Source organism: Triturus cristatus, chromosome 10, assembly GCF_964204655.1.
Source record: "Triturus cristatus chromosome 10, aTriCri1.1, whole genome shotgun sequence".
Taxonomy (NCBI): domain Eukaryota; kingdom Metazoa; phylum Chordata; class Amphibia; order Caudata; family Salamandridae; genus Triturus; species Triturus cristatus.
In genome coordinates, this window is record NC_140593.1 from 1,154,810,007 (window position 1) to 1,154,825,258 (window position 15,252).

At 46.1% G+C, this 15,252-nt stretch overlaps 1 protein-coding gene across 1 annotated transcript in view; it reads left to right on the top strand.

The window, feature by feature from the left end:
• Positions 1–15,252, top strand: part of USP11 (ubiquitin specific peptidase 11) — a 401,576-nt gene that overhangs the window by 152,429 nt on the left and 233,895 nt on the right. The window contains exon 9 of the mRNA XM_085629511.1: positions 13,211–13,369. Coding sequence (XP_085485637.1) covers positions 13,211–13,369 — 159 coding nt within the window. The remainder of the gene's footprint in view (positions 1–13,210; positions 13,370–15,252) is intronic.

Below are 15,252 nucleotides of genomic sequence, written 5' to 3' on the forward strand. Positions count from 1 at the left end.
CCATGGCGAAATTCAGCACCCAGATCCGCAACAGCTGAACCTGGCAATCTGGCTCCTGAAGTCTTAGAGTTTTGCTACCTAAACCTGCCACCTGACTGTATGGAGATCATCAAAGAGGCCAGGAGACCCACTACCAGAGCTTGCTATGCGGCCAAATGGAAGAGGTTTGTCATTTACTGCAACAACAATGACATTAACCCGCTAGACGCATCCATTCAAAACATAATCTGTTGCCTCTTACACCTATACCGATGCAATCTGGCCTACACCTCAATACGTATCCATTTAACCGCAATAGCAGCCTATCTCCAGAACAGGCAGCACCTCTCTTTATTCAGAGTGCCGGCCATAAAAGCATTCTTGGAAGGACTCAAACGAGTAATTCCTCCAAGCCACCCACCGGCTCCAATGTGGAACCTCAACTTGGTCCTCACCAGACTGATGGGTCCACCCTTCGAACCTCTCCACTCATGTGAGATTCAATTCCTCACCTGGAAAGTAGCTTTCCTAGTAGCAATCACTTCGTTAAGAAGAGTTAGTGAACTCCAGGCACTAACCATTCAAGAGCCATTCATACAGGTTCACGCAAACAGGGTTGTACTACGTACCAACCCCAAATTCATGCCTAAAGTAATATCGCAGTTCCACATGAATCAAACTATTGAACTGCCTGTTTTCTTTCCAAATCCAGAAAATGTCGCGGAGAGAATGCTCCATACACTAGATGTAAAGAGGGCCCTCATGTACTATATAGACAGAACAAAGGATTTTAGGAAAACAAAACAACTGTTCGTTGCCTTTTCTCCACAACACAAGGGCAACGCCATTTCCAAAGCCGGTATAGCCAGATGGATCGTTAAATGTATTCAAATTTGCTATCAAAAAGCTAAACGCACATTAACGATTCCCCCCGAGCCCACTCAACACGAAAGTTAGGGGCGTCCATGGCTTTCCTAGGAAACATTCCTTTACAGGAAATCTGTAGAGCAGCCACATGGTCCACTATACATACATTTACCAAACACTACTGCGTAGATGTACACTCAAAACAGCAGGCAGCTGTAGGACAGGCTGTTCTCAAAACTCTTTTTCAGACTGCTGCAGCTGGCACGGGTAGCCGCCGCTAATAGGAGGTACTGCTATGTATTCTATGCACAGATATGAATTCAGCAGCCCACATGCCTCGAACTGAATATGCTACTTACCAGTATGCATCTGTTCTTGGCATGTAGGGCTGCTGACATTCATATCGCCCACCCTCCTCCCCGGCGCCTGTAGCAGCTGCAGCTCTCAGAATTACTGTATAGCATGGTCATCACTTACTGTATGTACTCCATCACTGCCACAATGGCGAAAAACAATCTAAGGATGGAGAGGATGCCCATGCGCACTGTGGTCCAGGGGAGGAGTCACCTATCTCGTGATACTTCGAAGACTCTTCCAGGACAACAACGTGCAAACATCCGGACCCAACACTAGGCGGCGATCTATGCACAGATCTGAATGTCAGCAGCCCTACATGCCAAGAAAAGATGCATACTGGTAAGTAGCATATTCATTCCGCACCGTCAACGCTTAACGGTTTTTCTAGGGGCTCTCCATTTTCTTCTAAGAAAACTTTGTATCTTTTGTTGGTTTCTGATGGCTACTTCCAGGAAGACCGGGTTTAAACCCTACGGAGAGTGTGGCGAGCATATGTCAATCACGGACCCGCATGAAGATTGCCTGTGGTGTTTATCTTCTGATCATGACGTCGAAGAATGTCGAAGCTGCAGGAAGATGAATCCCAAGGCTATTAAGGAGCATGAAGCGAAGTTGTTTATGGCCAAAGCCAAAAAGGAGAAGAGGGGTCTAAAGAGGGCGAAGTCTTCGTCTTCCCATACATCGAAGTCGAAGAAACATAAGAAGTCCAATAGGAGACATTGCTCTCGGCACCGTTCTTCGAAGACCAGGGCCTCGAGGTCATCGACTCCGGCTGAGCAGCCTCGAAGAAAGGACTTTGTTTCTCCATCTCCTCAGGTGACGCCGGTTCCATCTCCGGATCCGTTATCGCCGACTTCGAAAGGCTCTTTGCTGTATGAAGACACACCGGCTCCAAAAATGTCTCCGGTGCCTAGGGAGTAGTCTCCAGGCTGGGTGGCTTCGCCTGTGCGGGCTCCGTCCCCAGCTGTGCAGCCTCCACCTCGACCTCAGGAAGGTATGGATCCATATCCTCCTTTTCCTGCTCCTGGGTCAGATTCTTCGCATTTCCTTAATGCGATGTTTGGCATGATTGCCAGGGCCTCTGCTCCATCCGGTGCGCCTTCAGGCCCCGTGGGTCCTTTGGCCTTTACCTTGGGTGTTGCTCAATTTTACCCCCAAGCAACCTTTATGCCTTTCATGCCATCGACACCGGCTTGGCATTTCCCGGCGCCGAGGTCCTCCACTCTGGCTCCTCGGACTCCTTCGGCTGTTGACTCGGCGCCGCCTCAAGTTCAATCGACGTCGAGGTTCGAAGCTGAGGCTCCTCCGTCGACGTCGTTGATGCCTTCACCGGCATTGCATATGGCACCGCCGACGCCGATTCCTAAGCAACGCTCTAGCAGAGAGAGGCGCAGAGTCTCCTTGAAGAGGAGGAATATGCACAGAATCAGGATGAAGGAGAGATTGTTGATTCTATGGATGAGTTTGAAGGCCTTCGCGAGGCTAGTGGCTTGGTTACTTCTCCTGAGTATAATCTCCCATCTGTGAATGCTGGTGTTGTCTAAGACATTGCTCCTTATCATATGGTCATAAGGTAGGCGGCTGATTTGCTTGGTCTGCAGCTTCCCTCAGCTGAGGTGAAATCTAATAGTCTTACGGAGGTTCTTAATACTTCTTCAACTTCTGAACCATTGTTTCCCTTTACGGATGCTTTGACGGAACCAATAATGGAGGTGTGGCAGAAGCCTTTATCTGCTCCTGCGGTTTCTCGTTCCATCTCTCGAAGGTACAGGCCTGCTCCTGGTGATCCGGCTTTTTTATCTTCACATTTAGTTGTCCAGGCTTCTTGTTCGAAGCAGTCTTCTGGTTCTTTCCCTACCATTCTTGGTGATAGGGATTCTAAAAAAATGGAGCAGGCGGCAAAGAAGGTGTTCTCCTCTGCAAGTATGGCTCTTAAATCCACTAATGCAACCTGTCTTCTTGGGAGGTATATCCATGCTTTGATGGACTCAGTCATGCAGCTAGCTCCAAAGTTGCCTGAGGAGGATCGGGCTAATTTCTTGGAAGTCCTCTCTGATTCACAGGCTGCGGCACGTCAGGTGATTCAATGGGGCCTGGACACTGCTGACTCTGTAGCTCGTGTGATGGTGTGTTCTGTGGCTGCAAGGAGACAGGCTTGGCTTCGATCGTCTGGTTTCTCACCTGATGTTCAAGCAACTTTGCTGGATTTGCCCTTTGGGTCAAAACTCTTTGGTTCAAAGGCGGACTCAGCTTTGGAGCATTTTAAGGACAGCAGGGCTACTGAAAGGTCTCTAGGCCTCCAGGTGCAGTCCAGAGGATATGGCTACAAGCGGTATCGTGGATTTGGGAGATCTGCTTCCTTTCATGGCCACCAGCAATCTCAACAGGGTCCGCAACAGCAGAATCCCTTGTACAAGTCATACAGAGGGAAGAATAAAAGAGGCCTCAGGGGAGCAGCTTGACAATAATCCTCCTCCTCTTCCTCCCCTCCCGCCACCGTTGGTACATCAGGAAAGCAGTTCTAGAGCCCCCATCTTGGAACATGTTGGTCTGGTTGGAAGTCGGGTGTCCCGCTTTCTACAAGAATGGAGACTGATCACGTCAGATCATTGGGTCTTGAATCTTGTAGAGAATGGGTACGCCCTTCCCTTTTTGGAGTATCCTCCTCCTTACCCTCCTCTCCAGGGTTGCTGCTCAGAGGACCACTTATTGCTTTTACAGCAGGAGGTTCTTACCTTGCTACAGAAAGGTGAGATAGAGGTGGTTCCAGAGCAGGAAAGGGGTCAGGGTTGCTACTCCCGGTATTTCCTGATCCCCCAAAAAGGACGGTCGCTTAAGGCCAATCCTGGACCTCAGTATTTTGAACCTTTACCTCAGACAGTTGAAGTTCAAAAGGTTGACCTTGGCTCAGGTTCTTCTTGCGCTGCAACAGGAAGACTGGATGGTGTCCATCGATCTACAAGATGTGTATTTTCATCTTCCCATCCTGAGGTTGCATCGGAAGTATCTCCGGTTCACGGTAGGGTCGCAACATCATCAGTTTGCGGTTCTTCCGTTCGGTCTTACTTCCGCACCTCGGGTCTTTACAAAGGTGATGGCAGTGGTAGCGGGTCATCTCAGGAGGTCAGGGGATCCTGTTTTCCCCTACCTGGACGACTGGCTGTTGAAAGCGGAGTCTCCAGAGTTGGTTTTGCGCCACTTGCAGGTAACAGCTCATCTGTTGTTCAAATTGGGTTTCTCGATAAATGTACCCAAAACTCACCTGGTGCCTTCTCAGTGCAGCCTGTTCATAGGGGCGATACTGGACACTTCTGTTTGTCGAGCTTACACTCCTCCGCAGAGGATTCTCGACATTCAGGAAATGATTCCTTTATTTCACAATGGAGCGGTTGTTCCAGTCCTGAAGGTTCTTCGCCTGCTCGGTCTGTTCGCTTCCTGCATTCTGTTGGTCAACCATGCACGCTGGCACATGAGGACACTCCAGTGGTGCCTCCGCAGACAGTGGTATCAGCATAACGGAGATCTCGGGGAGAAGGTCAAGATCTCTAGAGAAGCTGCGGCGGAGCTGATTTGGTGGAGTGTTCAGTTGTATTGGAGTGCACAGCTCCTTTACGTGTTTCCTCCCATACTCTTGATTCCTCAGGTTCTGAGGAAGATTCGCCAAGACCGGACCCAAGTCATATTGATCGCCCTGGATTGGCCAAGAAGGGTGTGGTACACAGATCTACTTCACCTCTCATTGCACCCTCCGCTCCGTCTCCCTCTCAGGGCAGACCTCCTCTCGCAGTTGCTGGGCAGGTTCTACACCCCCACCTCCAGAGCCTGCACCTTCATGCCTGGAAATTGAATGGGGCACCTGATTTCCTTCTCTCTCCTGCCGGATATAGTGGGTTATTTTATCGTCCAGGCGACACTCCACTAAGTCTGTTTACTCTTCCAGGTTGTCCAGATTTGTTAGGTGGTGTGGAGAGAGAAACATTGACCATTTGAAGGCCCGTTTGTCTAATATTCTGGAGTTTTCACTTTCTTTGGCACGGCAAGGTTGTACTGTAGCCACTGTTAAGGGCTATTTGTTGGCCTTGCCGGCTTTTCTATGTTTGCCGGACCAGCCGTTTTTATTTAAGTCCCCCATTGTCATGAGGTTCATTAAGGGCCTTACAAATAAGTTCCCTCCCACACCTTCCATTATGCCTCAGTGGGATTTGAATCTCGTTCTTACCTTTTTAATGGGTTCTCCGTTTGAGCCTCTTCATACTTGCCCGTTGAGGCTTCTTTCTTTTAAAACGTTTTTCTTGATTGACATTACCTTGGCTAGGAGGGTAAGTGGGCTTCAGGCTCTTAGTTCGAAATCTCCTTTCTGGACCATTCATGCGGATAAGTTGGTTTTAAGGACCAGGGCTGCTTTCCTTCCCAAGGTGGTTACCACTTTTCATTTGGGACAGTCCATTACTTTACCTACCTTCTATCCTATCCCCCTTCCAAGGAGGAGGAGAGACTGCATCGTTTGGACCCTAAGAGAGCTGTCAGCTTTTACTTGGATCGGACAAGAGATCTGAGGCTGGACGATCAGCTCTTTGTGGGCTATGTTGGGAAGATGAAAGGCAAGGCTGTGCACAAGAGGACCCTCTCCAGGTGGATTATCTTGTGCATCAAGATTTGCTACGCCTTGGCCAAGAAGGACCTTCCTGAAGGTATCAGAGCACATTCCATCAGAGCTCATTCCACCAGAGCTAAGTCTACTACTTCTGCTTTGGCTAGAGGTGTTGACATTTGTAAGGCAGCAACTTGGGCCTCCCTCCACACCTTTGCGAAGCATTACTGCTTGGACTCTGAGGTTAGGAGGGATGGCTATTTTGCTTGTTCTGTTTTGCAAGATTTTTTGGTCTAGTCAGGTGGACACCCTCCTCCAGGAGAGGTATGGCTTTGCGAGTCTATTCATAAGGTGAGGTCCATCAGAAGAACAAGTTACTTACCTCCGGTAACGCTTTTTCTGGTGGATACAGTATCTGCCTGTGGATTCCTCCCTGTCCCGCCCGCCTCCCCGTTGTCCACCTGTTTATACCCAAATTCTTTTAATTTTATTATGTCTTAATCATGTTGATATTTTAATAATGAGAAATGCTTATTCAGTTGCTATTTCTCAGTCTTTATTGATTATGCATTTGTGAGTTTATAAATGTGTATATATTTGGTATGCTATGTTGACATTTGAAAATGTGTCGGTATGCCCGTTTGCCTCCGTGGCACGGGAAAATGGGTGGAACTGACGTCAGCACGCCGACGAGGTCCTCTTATGGCTCAGATGACGTCATACGATGTCGCGAGCGGAGCCGTGCTATTGTGACGTCCTCGTCGACGTGGGAGTACTAGGAAAGAATTTCCGCGGAATGCCAGTGCAGGGGGTATTCATAAGGTGAGGAATCCACAGGCAGATAATGTATCCACCAGAAAAAGCATTACCGAAGGTAAGTAACTTGTTCGTTGTGGTGTAAAGTTCTGTTATTTAATAGTACAAATATTGTGAAATCATGATCACTGCATCTGGGGTGTGAGTTACAGTTGGCATGGTGGGTTTGAGTTATGGTTTTCTAAGCTAACCATACCTTTTAGCTTTCAGGGTTTATGTCCACCCTGAATGGACAAGGAGTAACCTGCTGGCATGAACAGGAGAAATTCAGTAGCGATAGCAGAATGAACCAAAGGAGTCCACTGGTTTCAGGCAGCTAGAGTAAACGCTGTACGGTCTACACTGCGGTAACAGGAAAGTGACCTACATTTAACTACTGGGTCAGGGAGGCCTTGTAATTATTTCAAGACTCTGTCCAGAAGGAAATATGCATTTACAGGAGAAACACAACCAGAGTGTTTACCCGGGCGTGACAGAGGTGGCTAAATATCTCAATTGGACGTGCAGGCCCACAATCCTAGAATTTGTTCAAACGAAGCAAACACAAGTGGAAGGTATGTTCTCTGTCCAGCTGGTACAGAAAAAAATCATCACTGTCCTTGAGAAATGGTAGTGCCGTACAAATTTCAGACTTCTAACTAGGATCCAGTGGGTAGCAAAATACATTGATTACAGGGACCCATGGTGAGCTTCTCATACGATCTCTCCGAGAGCAACAGTATACAATCCATTGTCAAGCAGTTGTAACATGTCACCAGGGTAAGTGCTCCATGGAGTCAATCCGTGAGCCAGCTGGTGACAACAGCATAATAAGTATCTGACACTTCTGGACTAATAGTGATTGTAGAAGGGTAATTCTGTGGAAGAAAGTAATTAGTAGGCTAGAAGAATTGAAGGATAGGGAGTGTTTTAGATTAGGAAAGGTGCAAAAGAAAGAACTGTCACAAGTCGCTACCTGACCCTTACTTGCCCATATAGTGAAGACACCACAGGTGGACACCCTTAACCTATTTGTCATTCACTGGACTACCCAGAAACAATGCTTCAATAGGAGTAGCAGAGTGAGATGGAGGGCAGAAAACCTGGACTATCTGCCATGAAAGACTCTATGTAGTTAGTATAAAGATCATAGACCAGGGGAAAAAGAGGGGTTTGGGAAGTTAAAAAAGGATGACACAGTGCTCCGGAAGCTGCTGCCTGTTCTGTGCATGTGTAGGATTTAACAGAAGCATAATAAACATGTGCAAAAGAAATTTCGGCATGCAATTGTTGCTTGCAGCGCTCACCAGCCATAACTGTTAAGTGTAAATGCAGTAGAAACATTACAAGAAGCTTAACACAGTCACATCCAATGTGCATGCCATTTCAAAACTGGTTGGGCAGGTCAAAATACAGCCATACCTCGCCCTAAATGATTTTCGGGGAGTTTAGGAAATTGTGGAGTGTCTGCATGGGTGCTGAAAGAAGCTAAAACATTCCTGTTCAGTCAATGTTAGTTGTTTACCTCCTGAGGCACAGCCGGGAGACGTTTGTTTTGCTTTTGCTTTTAAAATCGAAAATTTCATGTTTTTAACTTCACTCTCCCCCTGATCCCTGCACACGATTACTGTGTGCAGGCACTTGTTTATTGCCTAAAACGAGCGCTGGGAAGACCACAAGTACCTCGCTTAGGAAAAGACCATTTCCCCCCGCCCGGAGCAGGACACGCCCACTCCGAGGCGACGCCCCCTAGAACATTGCATAAATAGCGCGCCGTCGCGCTGGGCGCTTGTTAGTTGTTTACCTCCTGAGGCACAGCCGGGAGACGTTTGTTTTGCTTTTGCTTTTAAAATCGAAAATGTCATGTTTTTAACTTCACTCTCTCCCTGATCCCTGCACACGATTACTGTGTGCAGGCACTTGTTTATTGCCTAAAACGAGCGCTGAGAAGACCACAAGTACCTCGCTTAGGAAAAGACCATTTCCCCCTGCCCGGAGCAGGACACGCCCACTCCGAGGCCACACCCCCTGGCTTTTTAGTCCATAAGAATGTGTCTGCACAGGAAGCGCAGCGGACGAGCGCAGCGGGCGCGACGAATGCGCGCCGAAGGCGCGCATAAGGCAAGCTCGTCTGCGCTCGTCCGCACCGAGACCGGGCTAAGGGCCACCCCCCTGATCCTTCATCTCCTTATCCCGCAACCAGCACCTTACCAATAACTTACACTCCGGATCAACTCCTCAGCATCAAACAAACAACCAGGTACCCTCATTCATTACCAAACTTTAACTACAACGATCCTAGGTTCGGACCACTCAAGTGTCCCACTTGCACTGAGACGCCACCCATCTCTCCCCCTATACCTCCCCCTCTTGTAACAGCAGCCCTTATCAATGCAAGATCCCTACCAAAACATAAATTTGAAATCGCTGAGTTCATAGACTCGCAACAGATAAATATTCTATTTATCACTGAAACTTGGGGAGACGAGGCCTCTGGCCCTGATTTCAGAGACGCCACACCAGACAACTACTGTGTGTGTAAATTAGACAGACCTATAAGGAAGGGTGGAGGAGTCGCAATCATGTACAAAGATCACCTTAAAATATCTACTACAGATACAACCTATCCTGAATGCGAGGCCCTCCTCTTCTCAATAGGCCTATCCAGTAAATCAACATTTAAAGGTATGTTGATTTACCGCCCGCCAGGATCCAGAGCCAAATTTCTAGCACGCCTGGATCACATAATCGAGACATCTATTGGAGCACCACAGTTCACCATTCTAGGTGATTTTAACTTTCACCTCGAAGTTTCAGAAGACCCTGACACTAAAATGTTACTTGGAGACTTAGAGACTGCCGGTCTCACACAAATTGTTAAAAAACCCACGCACAAAGCAGGCCATACGTTGGATGGAGTATTCACCAACTATCCCGAAATCTCCATCACAGAGGTCATTCCTCTAATCTGGACTGATCATTCTGCTATATGCTTCTCTATCCCTACTAAACCCACGTCCCCTCGGCTGTCTCTTTCCCACTCTACTACATTCAGAGACTGGAAGAACTTAAATCTTGAACGTCTCACTCAGATGATTCAGGATAGTCCATCACTTAATGAGCATGATCCCATAGCAGCGTCAGACACTTATACGGAGATTCTGATCGAAGCCTGCAACAAATTAGCACCTCCTAAAACCTTCCACCGTACTAGAAATCGTCCATCAGCCCCCTGGTTCTCTGAGCCGCTCAGACTTCAGCGTCAGTACTGCAGAAACCTTGAACGGCAGTGGCGCCGCAACTTTAACACATCTGACAAGATTAGTTACAAAAGCGCTCTCACTAACTATAAAACAGAAAAAACTACATACTATACAAGCCAAATTAATGAGGCGAAAAACTCCTCAGGGAAACTATTTCAAGTAGTAACCTACCTGTCCAATCCATCTGTTCCTCAGTCAGAAGGGTCTCAAGCCCTTTCTGATACATTAGCCAATTTTTTCGATGACAAGGTTAGAGCTATCTTTAACACATTTACACCTGAGGTAGCGACCATTCCCTCTCATTCCACAGCTGACACTGGCCCTTCATTCGCAGGTTTTGAACCTACCTCCTGTGAATTTATTCAACCACTGATCGCTCGAACCAAATCCGGCTCACCTTTGGACCCTTGCCCTCCAAACATCCTCAACCTCATTTCGGAGGTTATTGTCCCTCCCCTAACCACCATCTGCAATGCAATGTTTGAATCCGGTGTATACCCCCCGCAGTGGAAAAAAGCAATAATCAAACCGCTGCTTAAAAAACCTAGTCTAGACCCTCTCCTTCCTGCTAGTTATAGGCCTATTGCCTGCCTCCCATTCCCTGCAAAGATCTTTGAAAAGATCATGAATATCCAGCTGTCAAATTACATCCATCACAATAATCTACTGGATGACACCCAATTTGGGTTTCGACAGGGCCACGGAACAGAGACGGCACTGTTGAAAGCAGCAGATGAGATTAGGTCCACAATGGATAATGGAGGAGCCGCAGTTCTAGTACTCCTGGACTTATCTGCGGCCTTCGACACGGTCGACCACGCCACCTTGATCGACCGTGTCGAAGCCATAGGAATCACATGCAAAGCAAAAAACCTCCTGGCCTCATTCCTGTCGAACCGTCCACAAACAGTGAAACTAGGCAATTTCACATCCCAGACCTTCTCCTTGCCATGTGGAGTACCACAGGGATCCTCGCTAAGTCCGACACTATTTAATATCTATGTGTCGGACCTGGCGAGGGTCATAAAATCCTGTGGAATCTCCCTCACTACCTATGCTGACGATACCCAATTGGTGTTATCGATACATAATGACGGAATCTCAGTAGCAGCCAATTTCCAAATGGGAATGAAGGCAATAAGCTCCTGGATGTCATCCAACTGTCTTAAACTCAACTCTGATAAGACAGAAGTGATGACATTCGGGAGGCTTCAACCCACCTGGTCCCCTCAATGGTGGCCTCACCAGATGGGACAACCGCCAGAACCTGTGACGAAGGTACGCAACTTGGGCGTTATCTTCGATAACAAATTGACATTCCAGCAACATGTCAATGCTGTGGTTTCTTCTTCCTTCCACGTACTAAAAAGGATAAAAAAACTAATCCCATACCTTCCGTCACATGCAGGTAAAACCTTGGTCAGTACACTAGTATTCTCCAAAACTGATTACTGCAATGCATTGTTACTCAATACACAACAAAAGGTTCTTAATAAACTGCAAACTGTCCAGAACGCTGCCGCTAGAACACTGCTATCTATCCCGAGATTTGCATCAGTTTCCCCCTACATCAGACAATTACATTGGCTACCGGTGAGGAGCCGCATCAAGTTTAAGGCTTTATGCATTGCATATAAGGCCATTCACGATCAAGGACCCTTATTCTTAAGAAAAGCCTTCCGACCGCTTGAACATACTAGAACTCTGCGGTCATCCTCAGCGCACCTACTCATGGTCCCCCGTACAAGAAGGGCCAACTGGGGCGACAAACGCTTTGCTGTTGCCACGGCCAAAATGTGGAACGCACTTCCTCTAAACATTAAGATCGCTCCGACCCTTCTTAATTTCAGAAATCAACTAAAGACATGGTTGTTCCCTGCCTAATCTCCCCCCCCCCCTCCTCCGGAGAGTTCTGCAACTACAGCGCCGAGACACCCTAGGGTATTTGCGCGCTCTAAAAATCGAAAAAAAAAGAAAAAAAAAAAGAAACCGGATACAAAAAATGTTAAACATTTTTTGGGTTGTACGCTATTTTTTCAGTGGTATACAGGCAATTTCCATTTCATGATTGCAAGCAGACATGTCAATCAGATGAATGAGGTCTTTTTTTTATTTTTATTTTTTATTCACCCAGGTAGGCGTTTAGGATTTGTCTGGGTGAGAGGACGAGGGGATAGCCTGCTGCAATCTAAATCACATAGTAGTATTTCCCATAATTGGAAGTGCACACCACTTGTAGGTTTAACGGCTTGTTGGTTAGGAAAAACAAGAAAGAGGTTGTTTACGTAATCATTCCAAAGGTGGCAGGCTTTTCTTAACTTTTAAATCCTGCAGCTGAGCACCCATAACTGGCTTACTTTTTCTGTTGATAATACGAGTTTTTAAACTCGGTGGTTACTATAGAATTAAGTAGTCAACAAACCTGTGAGGTCATAACTGATGGACCCCCCTGTGACCAAATAATGCAGTTGCATTGAAAGGTGCTGGGAAGCAGCCACTGCCATACCATAAAGGAACAAAGATAATGTGCTGCTTTAGAGAGATTCTGAAAGGCGTATGATCAAAGTCTGCAGTTCCACACCTGCAGTAGTTATTTAATGTGACATAATTTGGTATGGCTTTAGGGGATGGATTTAAGAAAAATACTCCTGTACTTCAATGAGGTGGTGTTGAAGGAGTTAGAGTTGTGTGCGACTGGAGGGATGAGTCCTAGGATATACTAGCATGGAATAACTGGCCTTCATAAAGAGGCGCCCTATAGATGGCCCAGGAAATGAGAAAAACTGGATTTTAAAGGTCTCGTCCTGAAGTTTGGTTAACTGTTTTGATATCTTTAAAAATCATATAAAAAGTGGAGGCTGATTTCTTTGACATCAATAAGTTATGTGAATCCTTGCAGCTTAAACTGGTGCAAAAGGCTACACATGGTATGATATTGAAATACAAAGAGCAGACTGGATTACCCATAGATAACTTGTTTGTTATCTTTAGAGGCTGCAGCAACTTTGTGCTCAATAGTGAACACGCAGGGTGCTCAGTATTGGGTGTCAATGGACACTAGCTTGTCAGATTTTCAGGATAACCCTATCCATGTCTGATAACCTTTTAGTTTTATTGTATGTACATTTATTTTGTGGATTTTCTAAAAATCTGACCTGGCTCTTGTTTAGAGTACAACTGTTGATGGGCTCCTGTTGTACACCAGCTTTTATTGGTATAGTGTCTGATTTATGTAAGCCATTTCATTTTTGGAAGTACAGTTGGAAGTCCCACAAGTCGCATTTGAACTATAAAAGGAGTAGCACATTCACCCTAGATGTGTAAGATCTCTTATGCACAATTTGTACGTTTTTCACAGACTAAGGTTGGACACTTTGCATCGCAATTCTTGGGCTATCAACAGCACGATTCCCAAGAGCTATTGTCCTTCCTTCTTGATGGCCTCCATGAAGATCTGAACCGTGTCAAGCAAAAGGAGTATATTGAGCTGAGGGATGCTGAGGGCCGGCCAGACCAAGTGAGTGCCTGGGAAAATCAAAAGTTTGTCATGGGTATCTGAATTGTTCACATTTTTTGATTCAAGGCCAAACCCATAGTAAAACTGTATTCTGACTTAGCAATTGTGTTAAAGCTGTTTTTCTTGAACAGTTGCAGTCTTTTATTAAATCAGGTATTGTGTTGATATTATTTGGTTCTGCCAATAGCCACTTAGCTCTTTGTCTTTATTTTGTCACCCTTTTATTTTAACAGTCTGAGCATGCACCCTAGAAGGGGTTATACAGCATACAAGCTACATCCAATAGTGTCTTTATATGATTTGCTTACTTTGGGGTAACAGTCAACTGTTTTTAATGCAGTATGGTTCAGGAAGCAAAGGTGTCACTACTAAAAGGCACAGCTCTACCAAGATTGTATCACGAACCACATTGGAAATAAATTCATCAACAATATCAAGAATCATACAAAAAGGATAATACAAGAAATATTATTATTGTAAGGCACGGCAGTTAAACACAAAAAAACAATAAAAAATCAAATGGTGTCATTAAAATGTATTCTATTCATTATTACAATCAGTAATTAAAAACAATTTTTATACATAAAAACATTTCATCATAACATTTTAGAAAACAAGTTCGACGCGGTGTTTCGGTGAGTAGACAGATGTTCACCTTCTTCAGGACAGTTTTCTCTAGTGTAAGGAAGGCTGTTTATCTTCCTTATCGGTAAATATTTAAACAGAGGCAAGGGATCTTGATGATGTCCCAAACTTTAAAACCGCTAGGTCAATGCCCATAGGGTGTAAGCAGTGTTCGTTGGAGCCACCGTCTAGTTTTTATTAAAACATGAACTCCTTATTCTGTGGACATGAATTATTAAAAATGTCCTGTCGCTGATCCTATTCAAGCCAATTTCAAAAGCAGTGCTCCTGCATGCCAGCAGGTGGTGGTGTGACTCCCCATTGGATTCATACCGCCTGGGAAGGGACTGAGTAGAGCTGCATAAGCACCAACCCCGTGCAGTGACGTTGGTTCCTTTCTTTCTGTGCCTTCTGTTGAGGTATTCCAAAGCTTTTAGACATTGTGCTAAGGAATCATTTTCCCTCTGTAAAGTACAGGCTTCAAACCCTGCTGGAACTGTAGGAAGCAGATGTAATCTAAGGACGCGCACAAGATGTGTCTTTGGTCCTGGTGGTCTGGTTAGAGTTCTCATGTCATGCGACATGTGTGCCCTCACGCACCTGTAAACTTTAAGAGATGTGAAAACAAAGCTCTACTATGCCGAAGAAAAGCAACAAGTCCTCGCTGTTGAAGCTCTGATCTTCCTCCCACCCAAAGTCACGTGCCTGGCCATTCCTGCAAATGATTCACTTCCTACTCTAAGTCTTTGGGTTAGTCAAAGTCCAAACAAAAAATATTGCTCTTCCCCATCTTGCCCTTCTAGCTAGAGAGGCGATGCAAAGATAGCTAGATATACATCCCACTCCATCGAAGACTCTAGTTTCTGAATCGATTCTACAGCTTCTCCATACGGTCCCTGAATTCCCTGGGCTGTTGCGATACCACTGCTGATAGCGGCCGTTGAGGAGGCCATGCTGCACCTCTTTGGTGTGTTTCTGCCTTCTCTGCCGTGGCTTGTGGCACCGCGGAATTCGGGCCACCATTTGGACTACTTCCAGTGGGCCTGCTTCCGCGCAGTCTGTCCCCTTGGAATGCTTTACCAGGCTAATACTATATGTGGTCTAGAATCCCGTTCTAGCCCTAAAATACATGCTGGTTTCTTTTGCACTAATGCGGACTTCACCAGTGCTGATGGCAGACCTGATGATGATACCTATGTCCGACCCCAAAATTACTTTAGCCCGAGCTCTACCAATGCCCATCTATGAGTTAACGAACG